Source organism: Phyllostomus discolor, chromosome 11 (assembly GCF_004126475.2).
Source record: "Phyllostomus discolor isolate MPI-MPIP mPhyDis1 chromosome 11, mPhyDis1.pri.v3, whole genome shotgun sequence".
Lineage (NCBI taxonomy): Eukaryota > Metazoa > Chordata > Mammalia > Chiroptera > Phyllostomidae > Phyllostomus > Phyllostomus discolor.
Window position 1 is genome coordinate 3,552,594 of NC_040913.2, and position 22,413 is coordinate 3,575,006.

Here is a 22,413-nt window from a genome sequence, read left to right on the forward strand (position 1 = left end):
GCCTGCAACCCAGGCATGTGCCCTGACTGGGAATCAAACCTGTGACACTTTGGTTCACAGCCCATGATCAATTCCACTGAGCTACACCAGCCAGGGCTTTTTCCAAAGTTTTGATCTGCTAAGTCATTCATTTCCATCTCAGAAGTTTTAATACACATGTACTCCTCAAACTAATAGTTTCTTCATTAAATTATGTCTTAAGATCCTTTCGGTCTAAATTTTTGTGATTCAAAACTGGGGGGGTACTTCTACAACATAAAAAAGTTAAGATATTTATCAGTGTTCAATGCATAACCATTAGAAAAATATGAGTAATGATTAAGTCACTTGAATGATGTCTCTAAACAAGGAAACAAAACAAAACAAAACAAAGCAAAACACCCTCTGGTTATAATGCACATCAAAAAGTATCTTAATTTCAGGAAGTGAAGATTCAGACAAAATGGGGCCGGGGGGATTGCAAAGTTGAATGGTAAATCAGTAAAACTTACAATGACAGGAATACACCCATGTCGTGCTCACTCACGTTAAGTGCAAAGCATTATTTCCAGGGTGACCACTTAATGACACAAGAATAAACCCATGCCGCCTCCCTGCCGGCAAGCCTACCGAGGGCAGGCCCACCTTCCCGCTAGGACGAGGGGACCCGGCCCTACCTCCCTGTCGCCGAGCCACAGCCGCTGCTCCGACGCCGGGAAGCCGGTCTCCGCCCGGATGCGCTCCTTGATGTCCCGCACTGTCCAGGACTCCAGGACGGCCACGGTCCTGCAGCCCACGCAGCCGGGGAGGACGGTCACCCGCAGCCACCTGCGCAAAAGGCAAAGGGACCCTCAGTGGGGACCACGAGGGGGGGCCTGCGCCCATCCAACACGCGCCCCACTTCCCGGGGTCTTGGTGGCGGGGACCCTCGCGGCGCTGGGCCCGGCCCGCGTTACCTGTCCCCCATCGCCTGACTCCAGGCCCGCGTCCGCCCCAGCGCGCGGGCGCCGGGTCACTGCCCGCCCTGCGGCACCGAGACACTCGGCGCGGGCCCGGAGGGCGGGATCCTCATGGTGCACACAGGCGCCGCCCCGCCGTGCTCGGCCGCAGCCCCCGGCGCCGCGGTGGAAACGCGAGAGGAAGCCGTGGCCGCGCGCGGGAGGAGCCGACGGAGGCGGCGGCGGCGGCGCGCTCCAGGCCGGCAAGGGCCCCGGCGGGCACGCGCCCGCCTGCAAGGACCGTTAGCGGAGCGCTCGCCCCGCCCTCCAGGCCCCGCCCCGCCAGGCCCCGCCCCTCCTGGACCAGCGGCCTGGAATCCGCCAGGCCCTCCTGGCCCCGCCCCACCCGCCTCGCCCCGCCCACTCCTGCAGTGCCTGCACACCCTCGAACGCTTAACCACGTTGGGTACGCAACGGTGCGTTTGGAGATGGGTATTTCCCCTGACGGCGTTCAGCATGCACTGGGACCTCCGGCCCCTTCAGCTCTAATGACTGCTAATCTCTGGAAGCGTCTCCACACGAGATTTACCCTCTTAGGTACAGGAGGGGAACGTGGGGATTGCAAAACCCAAGTGTCTCCCTCGGTTTCATTTCCTGTAGTTTTTAAGGCACAAAAGTAGGCTCAGTGATTCAGTCTGCAGGACGAAGGAGTGCCAGTAGGAAAGTTACAGGTGAGAATACACGTAAAAACATCCTATGACATGTTAAAGTACACACGTGATTTATTTTAGCAATACTGTTTGGTGGGTGCCCTAAGTTTTTCCATCACGCTTCCGAGCTCCTTGAAATCAGAAACCTGAGCCGCAGAGTTTACGAGACGGCCCCGGCGTAACTGGTGTTGCCTTGTAATTTGAAAGCGCGTGTGGTTTGATGAAGCTTCAGAGAGTGGCCTTTCCTCTGGTTTATTTCTCATACGTATGAATGAGACACACAGCAGAAAAAAATGGCAACGTCTATTAAAAACAACTTAAAGGTTATGATCTGAACAAGTCAACATGCATGCTTATTGTTTGGGTACCCTGAATAGAATTAAACTTTAGTATGGACACGCCCAAATTGTATTCATTACTGTTTTTCAATGACCTCTTCTCCCCCTCCCCCATCAAATAATATTATCAGTAATAAGTACGCAGAATGTCCTCACAGCGGTCCCATCCCTTTCTCGTAACCACATTTAAAAGGGAGAATGCTTTACATTGTGCGGGTCTTTCCGACTTAGAACAAGTGAGCACGTTTCACCAGTCAGAAGAGAATGTGCTATTTCAATATAGACATCAGGCCAGGAAACCCGCAATGAGATGAGGCTGCTCAAGCAAAGCCATTACAGTACCAACAAGTAGAGAGAGTATGAGCGGTCACTCCTTGCTACCGCGCCATGACACACCGACCCCAGAACCATCTCTCCCACCTAACTCCTTTGACACCTCCATCTACCTGCTTCCTCATGCGCTCTCCTGGAAGTGGTGCAGGAGGAACCTATGTGTTGAGTGGATCACTTGGGAGACAAACAAATGATCTTGAAGGAGAGGCTGCCACAAGAACCAGATGTGGTTGGGGAAAGAGGCCTGTCATAAGAAGCTTTGAACATCTGGAATTCAAAGATACTCAGGATTCACTTTAAGGCGAACCGTTAAAAGGTCCCTTAGTTGGCATGAGACCTACAAATCTGGAGCTCAGGAGAGATGCCCAAGCTAAAAATATAGATTCAGCCATCGTTTGTTTAATCATTCAGATAATATTTATTAAGGCTTTCCTATGCCCCAAATGGACACATTTCTAAGTGATAGGAATACAGCACCAAACAGCAGAGTTCCTATTGCGTGCTTATATTCTAGGAAAGAAACACAACTGTAAACAAATAGACCAATAGTACATCCGTTCCTACACCAGACCTATGCCATCAGCCGGGTAGGGATAAGCACTATTTAAAAAAGGGGGTGGGAGTCAGGCAGGACCAGGTAAGAGACTAAAGGAGCTAGAACTCCTTTGGGAGAAGTCACATGTGAGCAGAAGCCTGAAACAGGAAGGTGACATTACCCAGAAAGAGCTGCTGTGAGAAGTGGCAGGGCAGAGCGACTGGTGTGATTCGTGCTCCCAACGTCTGCGGCCTGGACTCGGTACCTTCGCTTCCAGCCTGTTCTCCAGTCTCACTTATCCCCAATCCAATCCATCCCCCAACCTGCCACAAAATCAGATGTGGGATTGGTGGGGGGGGGGTGTTTACTATGGCTTCCACATCTGAGATGGGGCTCTGACATCAAATAGGAGCTCAGTAAATGGAAGGAAGGAAGGAAGGAAGGAAGGGAGGAAGGAAGGGGAAAAGGAGAGAAGTAGAAAAGAAGGAATGAATATCTGACTGATACAAAAATCTAGAAAGAAGCTCAAACATTATTCATACTTCCAAGACCCCAATACAAAAACACTTTAATATATTACCATTATTTTAAGAGTTTTTATAGGATGCAAGTACTTGTATACTGTGGGTACATAGTATTTCAACATCATTGTAACTGTAGAAATCTCATGTCTAATAACTGCTTAATTTTCCATTGAGAAGACATATCTTAGGTTGTTGAACTTACAGGGGTATTTTAATTTTTCAGAAGTTCACAAACGTCAGTAAATACCTTTGTCCATCAACTTTTACCACTCTTTAGGATGAGAAGAAAATTTGTAAAAGTTGTAAGAAATGTTTAGCTGAGCCTTGGTCCTGTCTTGAGGAGCATATTATCAAATGCATGATCGTGAGAAGACACAACTCCAGTCCCTTCTTTTAGAGTGAGCTCAAGTTCAGGAGGAAGTGGGGAGTCACCCAGTTATCCCTGGAGCCCATTTCAGTCATACAGATGGACAGATAAAATTGTTTTATTGGACAAGTTGGACTGAACACAACAGAAGCAGCAAACAATGTTATTCCTTCTGGTGACCCCTGTTTTAACTCGCCCCAGTGTTTCTTTCTTTTTAAAATTTTTTAATAGATTTTACTTATTTATTTTTAGAGAGAAGGGAAGTGAGAAGGGAAGAGCCTGCAACACGCTCTCCACCATGGCTCTCACCTCGGATGTGGCAAATTATTTGTCAAGTGTCTGCAGAAATATTAGAAGACAATGTAACGGGTGAGATTTTTAAAGCGTAATTCGTGGCATGTCAAGACCCATTTTTTAAAAAGAATTGTGCCTGGCTGGCGTAGCTCAGTGGATTGAGTGCAGGCTGCGAACCAAAGTGTCGCAGGTTCGATTCCCAGCCAGGGCACATGCCTGGGCTGCAGGCCACGGCCCCCAGCAACCACACATTGATGTTTCTCTCTCTCTCTCTCTCTGTCTCCCTCCCTTCCCTCCCTAAAAATAAATAAAATCTTAAAAAAAATAAAATAAAAATTTTAAAAAATCGTGGATGGGGGGGATGCTATTTCCTGCAAGGAATCTCCTTTCGTGGCTTTGGAACGGGAATCCGGGCACTCCCACAATTTTTCTGCTCGCTCTTACATAACCACAGCCCTCAGGTCGCTTTACGGTACAAAACGTAATTGCAATTCTAAAATTGGACTAAGAGCATCCGAGATCATTCAATAAATCCCAACCTCCAATGTTCATGGGAAGGTCAGCTTCCTCCTTGCTGCTGCCATGTCCCTGCCCGCCCCTGCCCCAGCCCCCCCCACCCCCACACCCACCCAGCTGAGGCCTGCAGTCACAGGCTCCCTGCCTCCCAGAAGGGAAGAGCAGGCCGCCTCTGCTCTCTCCCGACTTCCCCAAATAGGAGCTGGAATCTGACCCACACAGACCAAAACCACGGAGACCGAAAGGCAGGAGGATGGGCTGTTCCTACCCGGCTGGGTGGCCTGGAGCCCTGCGGGTCTGGCAGGTGGGCAAGCTCATTCTCTCTCCCCTGGGGCTCTTTGAAAAGTCCCGTCACAGCGGACTTTGCGAAGGTCCTCCTATTCGGCTGAATGCACTTCTGTACCGAGTGGTGCATCACGCCTCCTCCCACAGCCTGGAGGAGTCAGTCCCGCATTCCCCCTCCTCCTCGCGGCTCTGGGCCCGGGCCCCCGGAGTGGACCCCACGGAAGAGGCGCCAGTTCAACGCTAACCTGACGTCCTGCAGCTTAGTTCAGCTGTGTTCTCTGGAACGTTCTCTCCGGTCCCTCACCCACCCAGCTGGACCAGCGCAGGCCGATGTTACAGCCATGTCCCTGCGGCCGCATGGGGGCGCTGTAGACACTGTTCTGTGAGCCCAGGCCTCGCGGGCCCTGAGTGCCGCCTCAGGCCGGGTGGGAAGGCGTGAGCCCGCTACCCTGTCCCCGCGGCAACATCTCCCTCCGGAGAAATCTCTGCCAAACCCCTCTCCCCTCGCTGCTCGGCCTCAGGGGGTCTCAGCCAGGGGACCCGTCCTCAGGCCCTGAGTGACCGTGTCCCTGAGGGCGGGGCTGTGTCCCAAACACTCGGGTATACAAACACCCCTGTCAAAGCTGCAATGGGACGCACTTCATTTAATCCCTATTTTGTTTTTACCCCGGATAGACATTAGTCATCAGAACAATTCAGATTATGTTCTCATAGAGCTCAAGAGAAGAAATAACGTAAATAACATGCAAATCAGCAAAAATACCTGTGAGATATGTATTTATGAATTCGAAGTTCAGATACCCTAGTATGCCAGAACTATAGCGGTTAATCCAGCAACAGCCAGCTCCTAGGAGACTGATGTTTTCATGACGGGGAGGCGGGGAAAATGCACAGGTTAACAGTACGCAAAGTGGAAGTAAGCCCTGTGATGGAACATGGGGGGGAGGGGGCAGAAGAGGACAGGGGTGCGGCGCTGGATTCCACGGGGGTCGTCTGGGGAGAGGACCAGCCACCGCCGGTGAGAAAGCAGACCTTCAGGGTGATCTGGCGTCTGAGAGCACACAACCCTCACCGGACGGAGTGCAGGTTGTAAGGATGAGCAGGTTCTGCTCCACGTAAGAGACAGTGCGCGGTCCTAGTGCATTCCCTTTGCCTCCCCTCACGTTCTTACTGCGACTCTGCGTCCAGTGCTTACACTCAGCCGCTGCTCCACTCGGAACCCTAACTATTCTGCCCGCTCCCCAGGTTTCTAAAGACTAGCTCTTCTAGGGTCCATCGAACTGCCTATAAACTGAAGCTTTCTTGTCCACCCGCGGACAAGTGTCCTGTTTCACACTGGCTTTGTTTTCCAGCTCACCCAGCGAGTGCTGCTGCTTCAAGGGGACGCACTTCATTTGTTGCCCCTCTTCCCTGCTGGCAGCTGGTGTGCACGTGCCCACGACTGCACGTGTGCCGGGCACGTGCACTGTTCTGTTGACACACTGGGTGTCTTTGTGACTCGGGGTTGGAATGCACCGTTATCGCCGATGGGAGCAGCCGCAGGACGGTCAGCTGTCCCCGCCCGGACAGATTCCACACAGCTGTCTGCTGTCACGCCCTGAAACATTCCCTGTCACTATGCATAGCAATGAGGGGAGAGGGGCGGACCCAGGACAGCCCTGCAGGATGGCATGTTAGGTGACACCATTGTCACCACAACCTGCAGAAAGGCATGCATCTCTGTGCTAATTTCATGGACAGCCTTCTCCTCCTTATCCAGCATTACTTATCTTGCTATGTTTGATAAAACCCTCCATCACGACGTTCGATCAGAGGCACTTGACCTTGAAAGAACATGACAATACATTTTCCTACATCGGCTTGCTGGTTCTCCACCCTCTTTCTTTTTGGGTCACTCCCTCCCCTTCCCTCTGCCTCGCCCAGCCCTCCCACCACCCACCTGCCCTGGCATCTGGCATCTCCTCTTCCCTCTCCTAGGCCTTCCTGGGAACAACTGTTCAAAGACAAATGCTGTTTTCACAAACAGTTGCGCGTTCAGACGCGACTACATGAGACAGGGATTGGTGACCCAATGTGTGAATGAAACCAGGAGAGAAGTCTGCAGGTGGCACTCGGGGCCTTGAAGAATGTGTGGCTGCAGCAGCTGGGGCAAATCAAGGGAAAGTGGGAAGCTGAAGATGAGCTGTCATCGGGTCCCAGTGGCTCCCAAAGGCACTCAGAGAGGAAGCCAGGGTCCCCTTCTCTTCCCCACTCACTGCCCGCTGGGTCCTGCCTCCCCGCCCCTGGCTCCTTCCGCCCAAGGACACTGGGCAACCTTTGCTCTTGAACACCAAGCCACTCCCCTGCCCCAGGGCCTTTGCACTTGCCCTTCCCTTTGTTTGGGACGATCTTATCCAGTGGCAGTTCCTACTCCCTCCCTGGTTGATGGCTGCACTAAATGTCTCCTTCAGGAGGGCTTCCCAACCGCCTTTAAACAACAGCCACACCCCCCCAGCCATCCCCAGTGCTTCCATCCCCCTTAAATGACCTTATCCCTCCCCACTGCACCGACCACCTTCCGATCGTCAGTGGTTTACCTGTGCGACGTTCATCTCAACCTGCTGTCCCGTTCATCCAGGACAGCGAAGCTGCTGTCTGTCCAGCTCGCCGCCAGCACTCCGGAAGTGCGGCTGAGCGCACAAAAGTGTGAGTGCCGGCTCTGCCTGCCCCCTGGGCTCCCACCCCCGGGCCCCTCGCTCCCGTCCCGGTTTCCTGGTCCTCGGACCGCCCCACCTGACGCCCCACCTCCCGCTGGCTGCCAAGCAGCTCCCGTGCTCGGGCCAGTGGTGCGCTGTCTCGCCCGGAGAGCCTGCGTGCTGCGTCCCGTGCTCGGTCTGCTGGGCCCCTCATTGCCAGGGGGGTTAGCGAACAGGTCCTGACCCTTTGGCTTCCTGCCCAGGGCTAGTGACCGCCTGCAGAGTGGGCGAACGAGGTCACCATCACATCGTATCTCTTTAACGAAGACGCCTAAAATTGGATGAGAACTCCCAGCTGACGCCCTCGGGGAACTGACACCGTGGCTCCTGCACGGACACACAGAAACAGGACAGACGCACGCTTCCTGGGAGACCACTGGGCTCCGCTCTTCACTCTCGGTTCTCTCTACTGCCCCGTAGTTGACTCTCCCCACCCGCAGCCCACCTTCTGCGCTGGGCTCCACGAGCCCACAAGCTCCCCCACGTGGCCTGGGCAGCCACCCTCAGCCCCTGCACCCCCGGGGCTCAGCACCCGAGTTCCCCTACGCGGCAGGCTGAATGCGCGGGTGCTGAGGACTGGGAGGCGTGGGCACAGGCACGCTGCGGCATCAGAGGGCGCCCTGGTGTCGGATGTGGGGGGCGGGGGCGGCGGCACCCCCCTCCCTCCCTCCCTGTCCCTCCTCCTTCAGACTCCAGCTCCCCAGGCCTCCTCCCAGATGTGTGCTCCGGGGCGTCTCCTGCCTCCTGCTGGCTGAGGACAGGATGCACGGTCCCCAGCTCCGCCTGCAAAGCCTGAGACAACTGCCTCCGGGAAAGGATGACCAGCCTCCCGCCGGCGGGCAGCGCCTGTGGGCCAGGCGGCACTCACCCGCGGGCCACAGCCACTGAACAATGGGACACACTGACACAGCTTCCCTCCCTTTGCCCTGATGTGGACCAGAACGGCTCCGCGTTTATTTTTAGTTGCCTGGAGCATGCTCTGGGGAGTGACGTCACGTTTCTGAAATAGCATGCCTGCCTCTCCTCCCGGAGCGGGCGTCACGAACTCCCTGAAGTGCCGTAGGAGTCGTCAGGGGACAGGATGGCACAAAACTCACATGCAGCTTTTGGGTCTATTGTTAATTCGAACGAGAGCTCGTGGCCTGGTTGCCAAAACCCCCAGATGGTTCAAAAGCAGCTTTGCCAAAGCAAAAGTAACCGGCGAGGCCCCTGGGTAGTCACGCTCCCAGATGCCGACTGAGTCATCCTACCGGACTCTGCCTTAGGAAGGAAAGAAAATGACTCAGGCCCGCGGCTGCACCCAGGGCCACACAGCCTGAGCCGCGTCACCCGTTTCGGGGAATAATGAAACCACACGTGGTTTGCGAATTCCTTTCCCATTTGTCACGACCTTGGTGTGAGCATGGAACATGTGGTAGAATATATACAGACAGCGAGGGCGGGCTAGAGCCGTGCGAACATGAAAATGAACTCATCGCGTGGCCGTCATGAGAACGTTCGGACGGAGTCTCCGGCCTCGACACAACAGCGGGACACTCAGGACTCAAACCTATGAAACCGATTGTATTGAACGTAAAAGGGAATAGTACGAGCGACAAGTCCTATAATGCACCTGGTTTTTGGTTTTTGTTTCTTTAGACTGTTGCTCCTGGTCCAGGCAGTTCATTGTTCTGCTTTGTCCTTTACTTTCCCGAGTTCCTCGCTGCCTGCCCGTCTCCGTCCTCTGCCCCTGTGCCCTCTGCCCCTGTGCCCTCTGCTCCTGTGCCCTCTGCCCCTGTGCAGCAGTGAATTGAGAATATGACCCCGCGCCCCTCCCCACCCCCACCCCTCGGCCCTCACGGCTGTCTGCCGGCTGGGCGGGCCACCACTGCTCCCAGCTCCGAGTTCTCACCTGTTCACCTGGACTGATGACACCTCCCGCCTAGGGTTACGGCCGGGTCAAGCTGGGTGGTCACGGACCAAGGAGGTGCCTGTCTGCTCACATGACAAAGAGGTCACACTCACTATGCACTGTCTGGGGGTGTTACAAGAATTACAAGATATCAGGAATCCTCTTTTATTCTCATTCTTAAATTCTTTCTTCACCCCTCTGTCTTGCTTTGGCATCTGAACAGTCAAGACCAAGGCCAGAAAAAGAAAAGAAAAGAAACGGGAATCAGGCAAAGGGTGTGTTGGGTACTCTTAACCCCTTCATCTCAACTTCGCCGCCTTTTCCGAACGTGCCTCACCCCTTTCTCCACCGCTCCCCCCGCTCCACTGAGTTCGCTAACACCGACTGTGCGTGTTCTGCACACAGGTGCTCAGAAATCAAGGATAGAGTGATAACAGCAGCCCCACTGTCCGTAAGGGGCTCCAGGAATGGGGCGATACACACACAGAATTTCCCCGTAAAAAGGGAAGTGCAGCCCTGGCTGGCGTAGCTCAGTGGATTGAGCTCGGGCTGCGAACCCAAGTGTCGCAGGTTCGATTCCCAGTCAGGGCACATTCCTGGGTTGCAGGCCATGACCCCCAGCAGCCACACATTGATGTTTCTCTCTCTCTCTCTCTCTCTCCCCCTCCCCTCCCTCTCTAAAAATAAATAAATAAAATCTTTAAAAAAGGGAAGAGCTGGGAATAAAGGAAACCTCCCTAAGTCGGCAGGTACTGAGATGCCCAAGTACTGTCCTCCCCGCCAGGCTCTCCTGGGCCGGCACCACGGCTGGCCTCACCCCCCAGTCAGGGGGGAGCCCGCATCCCTGCTTGGCTCTGCCTCTGGAAGGAGCTCTGGGCTTTCCTGTCTGCATCCCCGAGCAAACGCAGCCAATCTGTCACATTGTCACCGACCCCACCTCTCAGCCGGGCCCCACCTCAGTCCCCCTGCACCCTGGAAGAGAAACCCCAGTGCCCCTTCCTCGGGCATCGTCCCGGGTGTCTCTGTGTTCACACCTAGAACTTCATTTTCTCCTCACCTCGTCATGCCTTCACCAACGACACGTCCGCCCCTCCACGCCCACTGCTAGTTTTAATTCCCCGATAAACCTGCAAAGGAGACATCGCCAGCCACGGCTGTAAGTCAGGATTCAGACCCAGAGGGGAAAGCAGTTTGTCAAGGGAGAGTTTCTTGCAAATGCAAGTGTCAAAACTGGCCCCCAGGTTTTCGCCCAGTTTCTGCTTTGCTGGAGCTTCTGAAAATCACGCCCGCTCAGCCTGCCTGGGGACAACGGGGTCCCATGTTCTCGCCGAAGAGCTCAGCATCAGCTTGTACTTTCAAGCGCGTGGCCGTGTCACCATCTGGCCGGATGCAGGCGGCATGCAGGACCCCCGCCCCCATACTGGAAAATGCTTCTAAATGGATACGATAAATATACAAAGACGGACTACAGAGTAGAGGTACAGGCATTCCAGACTAAAGAGGAGATTTTCCAATTAACCACTTCTATTCAGTTCATTATGGCGGTTGAGTTCCTTGTGCAAAAACGCCCTCTCCTTTATTTAGCTTTGACACAATGTCTCAGATAGGATCCCTGGGCCATAATCTGATTAAACAAGAAACATCCTCTGCTCAAAAGTGTTTGTGAAGATGAGCTTCTGTGTAAAAGGCAAAGCAAAGGGCATCTTATTTATTTTTGTCAAATTTTATTTGACAATGTCTTGCTTATATTCACTAAAGATTTTTTCAAGTAAGCCCTGGCTGGCATAGCCTAGTGGATTAAGCACGGGCTGCAAACCGAAGTGTCGCAGGTTCGATTCCCAGCCAGGGTACATGCCTGGGTTGTGGGTTGCAGGCCATAACCTCCAGCAACCACACATTGATGTTTCTCTCTCTCTCTCTCTCTCTCTCTCTCCCCCTCCCTCCCTTCTCTCTCTAAAAATAAATAAATAAAATCTTAAAAAAAAAGATTTCTTCAAGTAAAGCAGCCCACTCTTACATCTCCCGTTTGTACACGCCCAGGCCCGGAGAGGTGGGGTCAGTGAGCAGCTCTAAGGAGAGCCACCGTTTCGTCTCTGGGCCGGGACAGCGCCTCGCTAACTTGGAGATACGAACCCTAGAGACCGTATCCACAAGCTTGCAGGCCTGTGATTTTGTGCAAAATAATACCTTCTATTTGTTTATTAAAAAAGGTTTATTTATTTATTTATTTTTAGAGAGGGGGGAAGGGAAGGAGAGAGGGAGAGAAGCATCATTGTGAGGTTGCCTCTCACATGCCCCCTGCTGGAGACCTGGCCTGCAACCCAGGCATGCGCCGTGACTGGGAATCGAACAGGAGACCCTTTGGTTCGCAGGCGGAGCTCAATCCACTGAGCCACACCAGTCAGGGCAAAAGTAACACCTTTTAAATTTCACATTACAGTATAGGAAGAGCCCGTGACAGCCTTCCTCAGGTGGGAGGGTGTGTGAATGGTCGCACGCGGTGGCTGTCTGGGAGAGCGATGACAGCAGCTGGCAGGCCACCTCTGCTGGAGGGGACACCAAGGACATGCTGGTCAGAAATAGGTCAGCAAAGTTTTTTATGGAAAGCTGGGAAGGAATCCATAAAAAGAAGGCAAAACTGGATTTTATATGAGTGCTACAACTCAATACAAACTTCATCTGGTAAAACCCTACATTTTGCTAATGTCCTAAACCATTTCAAATTTTCTCTTGATAGGATTTCATTGGATAAGTTAGTTATAAAATGGAACAAGAAGATGTCTCTTTACTCACTGTGTATAAAAATGAATATTCCTGAAGCTCCAAGGTTATAAATTCTTGAGTAAAGGAAGCATCTAATAGTCCAATGTACATGTTTTTCAGAATTCACTCAAATCCAAATCTAAATGAGTCCTTTGATTGCTCACTATTTCTATCATCTTTGTAAATATAGTGGGTGAGCAATGCACATTAAAGACTCAAGAACTGGAAAATAATTTAGGGCAAATGAGTATAGTTTGGAAAACATTTTTATTTTCATTGGTAATTAAACTTACATGTGCTTTTGTCTTTTAGGACTTTGGTTTCTGTCCTGTTTTCTACATATTTTCCGTGTTTGGTTAAACAGTCTACAGATATTATAGACACAAAACAACTATTTCAAGAAAGAAATGCTGGGTTGAATGTGGGAGGTGGGGGGGGTCGGGCAGAGGGGAGTAATGGGGGATGATGGGACAACTGTACTTGAACAAGAAAAAAAAGAAGAAGAAAAACAAAACAAAACAAAAAGGAAGAAAGCTGGTTACTCTCAGGAACCCCTCTGCTCACACCCCCAGCCAACCAAGCTGAAGACCCCCCCCCCACTCCAGCCTGAGCCTTCTCCCCGGGTCAGCCCTCAGCCCCTCCCCCAGACCCCTGGGTCAGGCGGCCTCCTATCCCCACCGCCCCAGGTCTTTCCCCTCCAATCAGCCCTTCATCTGCCACCGGGTCATCATGCAGTGCCATGTGACTGGGCCTCTGTCTGTCACAACACCCAGCACTTCGAGTCACCGGCACAGGCGAGTCCAAACGCTGCAGAGTTAGGCTCACCTTTCCCGCCCCGCCCCGCCCCGCCTTCCTAGATAGTACCCCCCTCCCCCACCAAACACTACCGCCCCCCCCCCCCCCGCTCTGCAGACGTGTTCACGTCTTTGCACTTCTTTTTGCACACTCTGCTTCCTCCCGCAGCCCCTGCCTCCTCCCGCCTGTTGACGCCTTTCCCCATTTCTGTGGGCCCAGCTCAAATGCCACGTTGGTTGTGAAGCCCTCCCCATTTTTCTTAAACCGCGTTGGGTTTAAGAAAAACGGGGATGGGTCCGTGACAAATAGGATTGTGTCTCCTGTCTTACTCTTATCATAATACTCTGCATGTGCATCGATCCCAGGCCCTCCCACATTGCATAAAACGTGTATCAAGCGGGTGTCCCCCTCGGGAGACGGGGAACATCTGAGGACAGCAAACAGGTTCCGGCGTCCCTTCTCCACACCCCAGCGCCGGGCACAAGCCCGCGAGTACTCCGGGAGCGAGTCGGGGCTGAGGGAGGCGAGCAGGCGGAGTACTAGGTCTCTTGCCCCGATGAGCAACCCAGGAACACCCGAGCTTCCAGCCCTCTGGCAGTGCTCACCACGAGCCCGGAGAGCGCCCCCTGGTGGAGCCCCAGGAGAAGGCGGGAGGGAGGGACGGGGGGAGCGAGGCCCGGGCCAGGGACTTCCCTCCCGCAACAGCCCCGGAGCAGCCTCACCCGGGCCTGGCTGCGTCCTGCAGTCAGAGGTCACGGCCCTGCCCAAGTCACGCTCCGCTCCGCAGTATTGCTCTTTGCCGGCCAGGTTCCCGGCAGTTTCTCCTGTCCCTAGTCCCCTGGGCCTTGAGAAGTCACAAAGCCACTGTTGCTACCTCCAGGTTCCTTGGTGGCGTCTCCTCGTTCCCTTTCACGCTTTGCATGAGCCCTTGCTTGGGTTTATCCGGAGCTGACCGCGGGGGCCCTAGCTGACAGGCCCCTCCGTGAGGCGTGGTCGCCTACCCCTGACGGACGGACAGGAGAATCAATGCGCTGTTGTAAAAGCAGCAGCGTCCTGGCTGGCGTAGCTCAGTGGATTGAGCGCGGGCTGCGAACCAAAGTGTCGCAGGTTCGATTCCCAGTCAGGGTACATGTCTGGGTTGCAGGCCACGGCCCCCAGCAACCGCACATGGATGTTTCTCTCTCTCTCTCTCTTTCTCCCTCCTTCCCTCTCTAAAAAAAAAATAATAAATAAAGTCTTTTAAAAAAAAAGCAGCAGCATGCCGGATGGACAGAGAAACACCGCAAAGCGCTCATCCACGTGTTTCCCCTCCTCCTTCGTCAAGCCCCTCACCTCGCACATGGCGGATGGACCCCTGGCCCCGGTGAAGCTGACAGCACCGGTGCGGGTCACCTGCTGCAGACCAGACACGGCCACGAACACTCCACAGGAGGGCTGGGCCTCGCATGTGCGTGCAGGCTGAGTTCCCCCTTTCCCAGGGGCCCGTGGCAGGGGAGGGGAGCGACGGGGCAACCGCGCTGGCCTTCTCACTGTCCCTGGCGCAGGACCGCTGGTGGCCGGGAGTCATCCTGGCTGGCAGCGTCCGATGACGATTCGTCTTGTGAAGATGCTGGGCGGTGCTCGCCAGGGTTCTGCCCTGACCCTTCTCCGCCTCTCGTGTCTCCTACGGGACGGCCAAGGCCACCTGCAAGCTCCTCCCCGGGGGCAGATGGGGCTCGCTGGGCAAGTAGAGGGGACAACATGGGCAGGAGGAAACCCCCCACAACCGACCACCAGGGATAAGACAGACCGGTCTGCACCTGCGTATCAGGGACAGTGGCGGCAGCACCTGTCCTGTGACAACCACGTGATGACAGGCACTTTGAGGTGGGGAGCGGAAGTTATCCAAGGGTGGCCGGCCTGTGTGCCGGTTTTGGAAGAATGGGGTGGTGATAACCCTGGTTTCCTCTGGGGGGGCGCTATGCTAAGTGTATATACATCCATGATCTTACATAACGGGAGGCGTGATTTTCTCCATACTATGAAAAAGGTAACTTGTTCAAGGCCACAGAGCAAAGCTGAGATTCAGACCAAATGTGTCAGACTCAAAAGTTTGTAAGCTTTCCATCGCACAATTTGTTTTTCCCTCAAAGGGGATGGGAGGCTGTTGTGGAGAGTTCTTCTGCTGTTTGGGTGCAGGGGCCTCCAAGGAGAAGCGGAGGGAGAGGGAGAAGTCCCAGACGGGACAGGACCACACACGGGGGTGGGTGTTGACCATGCACAGACGGGGGGTGGCAGCTGAAGCCCCCCCAGTGGTCGTGAAGCACTGGACGGGATCGGGCCATGCAACGCGGCTGCGGTCCTACAAAACCACAGCGGCACCGGCTTGGGGAGGGGCCATTCTCGCGCCCCCGCCACCCCATCCCCAGGCTGCAGAGCCGCCTGGGACTCCAGGGGCCTGCTGGACGCAGGGGACGACATGGGACAGAGGGGCCGGCTGCAGGCAGCATGACAGTGCCCTGGACGGAGAGGCCGAAGGGGAACGAGCTCGAGCAGATTCGTTCCTGGGCCCACACGAGACGTCACTGCCCTGCAGACGCCCGGAAATGGGGGGCTGGGGGAGGGGGCTGAAGCAGAAGAGAGGCGCGTGGAGGGGAAGGTCAACTCCACGGGCGAGGGCTCGGAGGAGGAGCCTCGGAGCTCGGGGTGCGAATACCCACTGACCTTGTGGAACTGCAGACGCCTGGGAGGTGCGGAGGGATTTCCGACCTGCGGGGGCTTTCTCCGAAGCCCCGTCCCTCTGGCTCCCTTTCTGGGGATCCGCCCATAGGCTCCGGGCCCCAGGACTAAGGTCAGTCCCGGCCCTCCGCAGAGGGCACGGCGGCCTGGTGTGCTTGCCGCCCCCCCCCCCCCCCCCCCCGCCCCAATGCCATCCGCTCCCTCTGCCTGGGCTCCGCCCTCGCACACCTGCGCTCGGTGTCTCCGCCTGTTCCCCGGACAGCCGGACGCCGCTCTCTCCCCTGGGTTTTTGTTACTCCCCATGTGGAACAGTGAAAAGACACACACGTGTGGTCTTTGTCTGCGGGTCCTGGTGCAGAGTTCTTAAAACGCTTGGAATTTTTGGGCTGGTGGGAGGAGCTTAGGTATGTGACCGGATCACTGACGCAAGAGCGCCCAGTTGGGGGTCGGCCGGCCCAGGGCCCTGCCAGGAGCTTGGAGGGTTAGACCTTTCAGCCCCGCTCCCCGAGGCTGAGCTCAGTCACCAGTGGTTTTACCAATCGAGTCCGTCGTGCCTACATAAGGACACTTCGAGGAGACCCCGGAACGAGGCTCAGGGAGCTCGCAGGTGGGTGGACACGCTGAGGTGCTGGGAGGGCGGGGTACCTGGAGCGGGCACAGAAGGTCAGCACGACCCCTGCCCCCCCTGCTCTTTTCAAAAGTTTTTTATTGATTGATTTTGGAGAAAGAGAGACAGAGAGAGAGGTGGGGGAGAGATTTGTTGTTCCACTTATCGATGCATTCATTGGTTGATTCTTGTCTGTGCCCAGACTGGGGATTGAACCTGCAACCTTGGCGTATCAGGACAACCCTCTGACCAAGCGAGCTACCCGGCCAGGGCTGCTCCCAGGCCTTGACCTACGCATCTCTTCCATTTGCCTGTTCCTGAGTCCATCCTCTGTAGCAACAGAGTGAGCCTAAGTGAAGAGGGTTCTGAGTTCTGAGTCCTTTCGGGGATTACTGAGCTCGGGGACCCCACTGATCCCCTCCCTCTGCTCGCTGGCTCTCACTCCCGCCATCTCAGCTGTCTCTGGAGTTAGGTCCCCCCTTCTCCCCTATTGCAGCCTGCCCCCCCCCACCCCAGCCCCGCACCTATTGTACTGGTCCCAAATAAAGCCTTCCTGACCGTGGACAAGGGTCAGAGCAACGGTTTTCCGTAGCCAGCCCTAAGAGTCTGAGCAAGTCACGCAGGTGTAGCTTTCTCAGCTCCCGAATGAGACCCGTAAGAGTCTCTCAGGTACCGCCACTGGCTTGCACCCCCCCCCCCCCCGAAGTGCCAAGCTCTCAACACCCTGCACCTAGAACTGCTTTCTGGGCGTCCCAAGGACAGTTTCCCCAAATCGGATCCACCCTCCATAGCCTGGAGTTTGATCTGTGTGCCCTGTCACGTACTGATGCTCCAGAACCTTCCGGAAGGCAACAGAGAAGGCACCAATCCCGGAGTGGCCTTCAACAAGCGAGAGTGTCTCAACTGTTCCCTGACATAACCAGATGGTATGTTCCATAATGTATCTGCTTTTATTTCAGCAACATTTTATAGGGCATATGTGATAATCTTTTTTCTCCCAAACACTGATGTGAAGCCGAGGCCCTGGGAGAGCTCTGCACGTTAATGCTGAGACTCCGAGCAAACCGCCCCCCCGCCCACGCCTGCCCCTGCCCACGCCTGCCCCTGCGGACTCGGGACACGGCACCCCAGGAGCAGGAAACACACGCTTTTTAGCTGTGAAACCCATCACCTCGCCCCAGGAGCGCCGCAGCCCCAGGGGACCAGGCAGTCGGGTTCCACGTGGTTATGGTCTTAAAAAGACACGTTTCAAATGGCTTAACAAAGGCATGTTTATAAAAACAACCGTAAGGTGATGGTTTGGTTCTCAACCCATGCACTTTATGCTGTGTGTCCATAAATACTGCTGTATCCAGTCACTGACGTTTTAGCTTGAAGTAAATGATAAGTTTTGAGGAAATTCTAAATACCCAACCTGTGTAATGTAAATCTCTGTAAAGGTGCTTTCAGTTAATTTATATTTTTTCTAGCTGTAAATAGATTTTATCCCCCAGCCATCGAGAAGACAGTTTGGCCTGCTCATCCCAGATGACTTTTCGCAAACTAGAAACCACAGCACACAACCCAGCACTCCAGCTGGCCAGTAAAAATCGAGCGTGTTAAGTGCTCTCGATCCCTGCGTGCAGTCACGCACTTCAATAACGGTCACAAAGTGAATTCCGATTTGTTAGGAGGCAAGCTCTACTTTTTGAAAGTGAAGAGATGAACAAATGTTGAGGTTTTTTTTTTTTTAATGTTTCGAAGTTGGAAAGAAAAGTCTTTCCTGTGGCTCTCATCAGGTTTCAAGACGGGCAGCCTCACCCGGCATCTACGGCCCCGAAACGTCAACTGCGGGACCTTCTACTTAACTGTGGCGGGCAAGGGCGATGGGCAGGCTTCCTGCCGTACACTTAAGGAAGCAGAGTCAAGCATGTAGATGTTTGAGAGGCAATTATACATATACATTATATGTATAATCAAAATGCATTAATATTTATGTTTATGAATATATTTATATAGTGCATACATCCTCAAACTTATATAAAAAGGAATATATTCCTATAAAGCAGCAATGAAATGTGAGGGAAGGCGCAAACAGGGCCTTTTACCATGACTGTTTAAAAGGAAAAGCAGGTGCCCCCCTCTCTCTTCCCTCAGGTGATTTGATACAGTTCCAAGCACTTCCCAGCTGTGTATTCAATCCTCGCCAAGCAATTCCATGCCCAGTAAGAGGTGCTGACACACCCGTGTGGTGAGGACGACGGTGTGACACACCCAGTCGACCGCCCGCGGCTCCGAGCCACGCCGGGACCCAGAACTCCCCACCGCCTGCACACAGGCTGGAGATGTGACTCACACGCTCCCAGTGGGAACTGAAGCATCTTTCTCCTCCGGAAACCTTTCCTTTGTTTTCGCCCGCAAAGCCCAACTTCAGCCCAATTTTATGTCTCCCTTGGAAAAACCCCCAAAACCTTATCCCCTTAGTGCAACTTGCTAAGGTGCAAGAACGCTAACTCATTTACCGGTTATCCTCGGTCTCCATGCTCACTTCTCCCGAAACACTGGTCAGCGGACACCATGAAAACACGTGTCTTCCTTCTGTTTGCCTTCTGCAGGTGATTCCTTGAAACGTGTCCGCCAAGTTCGGTCCCGCGAGGTCAGCGGAGAGCCGGTTTGCCCCCTCCGTGCCTGTCCGTCATCGGATGTCCAGAAACATTCCCAAAAGCGCGACTCCCAGTCTGAAAGAGGCCGCCTCCTTGAGTCAAGTCTCCTGATGCAACCGAGTCCTTCAGGCTGACGACCGCTGGCTCTTCTCGCACCCCGAGATAAGCTGCTTCGGCGTGAGAATGGCCCGCACCTCTTCTTGGAGGTGGTGGCGGAAGGCGCTGTCGCCGGCCTTGGGGAAGGTGTTGCCCGCCCTCATCTCAGCAGCGGATGGGAACTCCTCGCGGATGGGAACCCTTCTGGCCCCGGGGATCCTGGCATGCTGGCATCAGCTTGGTTCTTCTGAAAGGAAAACCAAGAGAGGGTCAAGGAAGGCGCAGGGGAAGTGCTGGAAGCGCTCACACGCGCTGAGGGTGGGGGGCAGCCTGCGGGACGAGAGCCGCGGTTCTGGCTCCAGCGACCTTGGAATTACGGGGGCTCTTCGCACCACGGTCCTGCCAGATAGCGCGGCGTCGGTCCCTCACCTCGCCACCAGGGGGCGCCGTGGGGACCCGGACACCGTGGCCCCTGATAAATAACACACAAAAAGGCTTAATTGAGGTTCCTGCTTTTCCTCCCTACGCACTTCTTCTCTCCGGCTTCCTCCAGGAGGAAATACGTGCTTCCCACAATGTGCCTCCTTTTCGGGAACGACACCCTTCAAACCTACGACTTTACGTGTAATATCACTCACGTTTGAAAGCGCAACATCTACGTTAGAAAAAGAAGAGAAAATAAGTCTACCCGGAAGCCCTCCTTTTCTGGTAGCAGTCTCAAAAACCATCGGCGCCTGCTGCGGCCTAACATTTTAAGACATACGCTAGAAAAAAATGGCAAACGTACAATGAGAAACCGGAGGGACAAGTACGATGGAATTTTCTGCCCATTCCTACAAATATCATGATTAGAAATATGCCACAATTTCCAAGGAGCCCGAGACCCCCCCGGTAAACCTCGCACACAGAGTCGTTACAATGTTATGGACTATATACTCCCTCAGCTGAGCCCTCCAGCCCTGTGACTGGTTAACCTGCCCATTTCTGAATGCTTCAGTGCATCACACAGGGGCGCTTCTAAATCCCTAACAACGACGTCGCACAAAAAGACAAAAGCTGGCAGCCCTCTTTACCGCGTCTAACATGAGTGAACAGCAGTCTAACACAGTTTAGAAGAAAGAAATGGGAGCATTCAAACTCTCCATCACTGGTCGATTTCAGACGGCGCCTGGCAAAGCAGTCAAATTAATCATGCTGCGATGAATCTGGCGTTAGTCTCCTGTTTCCGTGATAATTTTGTATCTATGTAGTTCATTAGCTATGCACACAAGTTGCATGCACAGTTGGAATGTTATTGGTGGTAAAATGAAAATGCGGTATCGTAAGATTTGATAGAGCTGTGGTATTTTTAATTTGCCAGAGTGATTTTGTAGGTGGCCTGACAGCCTGGCGCTTGATGGGAACCGCCCATTCCATTTTACAGGTGGGAAACTGGTACCCAGAAAAGGCGAGCGCCATCCATCCCGTGCGGGGACTTGAGCACAGGGGCCTCCGACTCCCAGCTCTGGCCTCACTCCCGGCTGCGGAGTGCCTGGCACAATCGAGGCATCAAACGTCGTTTCCTTGTCTCCCCCTCCCATCTCCGGGGGGCAGGAAAGCTGCCTGCTCACATCCTATAATTTGGGGGGGGGTGCGGCGTGGTGGGGACCAGCTGAGAACCACAGAAGCGCTCAGTGTGCAGTGTTCCCTGTCTGTAAAGCGGGGCCAACCCGCCGTCTCCACGTGCAGGACCCTCATGGAGACCCACCTGAACTACGTCTGGAAGGGCCTAGAAAGCTACAGGCAGTGTTTGCAAACACTCGAGGCACACTTTTTGCTCGTGTATCGTTCCTGAGCACGTGTGGGGACAGGTAGGGTGTTCACGGCATTCTCTGCCCATGGCTCCGTGTCCTCCTCCCACGCATCGCGGGCCCAAATGACAGAAGCTCTGGACTTGCTGTCCGGCAGCGGGGCTTGGACAGCCGTCCTCGCCGGCTGGGGCATCTGATCCTTTGGCTCCGAAGCTTGCAGCCGCTGCCCATGGCTGAGAGCAACACGGTGACCTCTCCACCTTCCCAGTGAAAATATCCTATTTTGGCAACCTGGGCTTTTCCCCAGAGGTGGCTGGCACCGCCCGCGATCTCGGCGAAGGAACAGCAAAGAAACACGCCAGCTTCACCACTCACTCAAGCGAGTGTTTCTTTGAGCTGTTCTGCTTGAAGCAGAAAGAGCCCGGAGACTCGGGCCTAAACCATAACTTGTATAAGTAACTGCCAACGCACCCTTAACCCAAAGCCTCCCCCGGGAGAGGCAGGCAGGGGAAGGGCGTGGGGAGAGGAGGGGGTACCTAAGGGGGAGGACAGCGGAGCCCACCAGGCAGGAGGGGACACAGCAGACATCGGTAGGACGGGTGGTGTCCTTGCTCTTTGTTGAAGGGCGTCCGCCAAATTCCAGAACCGCATCCTTTGCGTATAGACTTAGAGCTAGAACCCCCCCCCCCGCCCCCCCTCCTGGGGCAGGGCAGGAAGGAGCCTGCTCCTGGGGGAAACGAGGATGTCTGGGGTGACCCCTCCCTCGCTCACCGCACTGCGGGCCACACCCTTTGCAGCTTCACCTTATCACCACGACCTCCCTAGAACAGTCCTTTCACCCGCGGAGAGCAAAAACTGGGGCCACGCCGCTGTATCAGTCTCCCGAGGATGGGCCACTCAGCCGTCTGAATGCGGGAACTAGGAACCAGTGTTACTTCTTCTCCTCACGTTTGGCCAGACAGGGTCACAGATGGCTGCATCCTCGGCGATGCGCAGAAAGTCTCCCCGTGAACGGGCCTCATGTTGCCCAGACAAGAAGCTGCACACAGGCACCCTTGGGTCCCAGGGGCAGCCTCCCCAGAAGCGCCCTCAGGACACCCGTCCTGCCTTCCAGAATGAACCATGAATCAGCCAGGGCCTTAAAAAGGCGCGCTTGCGAAGTGGAGACTCCGGATGCATCCGCCCGGCCAATCGATGGACCCGAAGGTGAGGCACGGCAGGAACCGGGGGCGTCATTCTCCACCGGACCGAATCGGCACAGGCTGTGGTCGGAAAGGTCGCGGTTGCCACGGCCATTCTTGGGCCTCCAACCTCTACACCTGCCATTAGATGCGCACCTACACTAGATGCGCACCTACATTAGATGCGCACCTACACGCACTCCGCAGAGCGCCGAGGTGCAGCTGGAGGTGTGCGCGTGGGTCGTTCAATGTTTCAAATTTAATTGTCAACGTGTCTGACCCGCTCCCTCGGCCTTCCCCATGGCTCCCGCGTTTCGTACCGGTCCTCCCAGCCCACTCAAGGTCCTCCAGGACGTCTTGTTCAGCTTTGACCCCG

General features: G+C 54.6%; 1 protein-coding gene across 3 annotated transcripts in view; it reads right to left on the reverse strand.

The window, feature by feature from the left end:
- The window catches only part of SACS (sacsin molecular chaperone), a 59,530-nt gene extending 40,272 nt beyond the window's left edge, over positions 1–19,258 (reverse strand). For 2 of the 3 annotated variants that reach the window (XM_028527065.2, XM_036011200.1), the window contains exons 1-2: positions 18,830–19,258; positions 657–807 (exon numbers count right to left, since the gene is read on the reverse strand). In XM_028527065.2, coding sequence (XP_028382866.2) covers positions 657–807; positions 18,830–18,849 — 171 coding nt within the window. In that variant the 5' untranslated portion in view covers positions 18,850–19,258. Of the gene's footprint in view, positions 1–656; positions 808–935; positions 1,131–18,829 lie in introns of those variants that run through there. The other variant, XM_036011201.1, reaches the window with a different exon arrangement.
- Between the last annotated feature and the right edge of the window lie 3,155 nt (positions 19,259–22,413).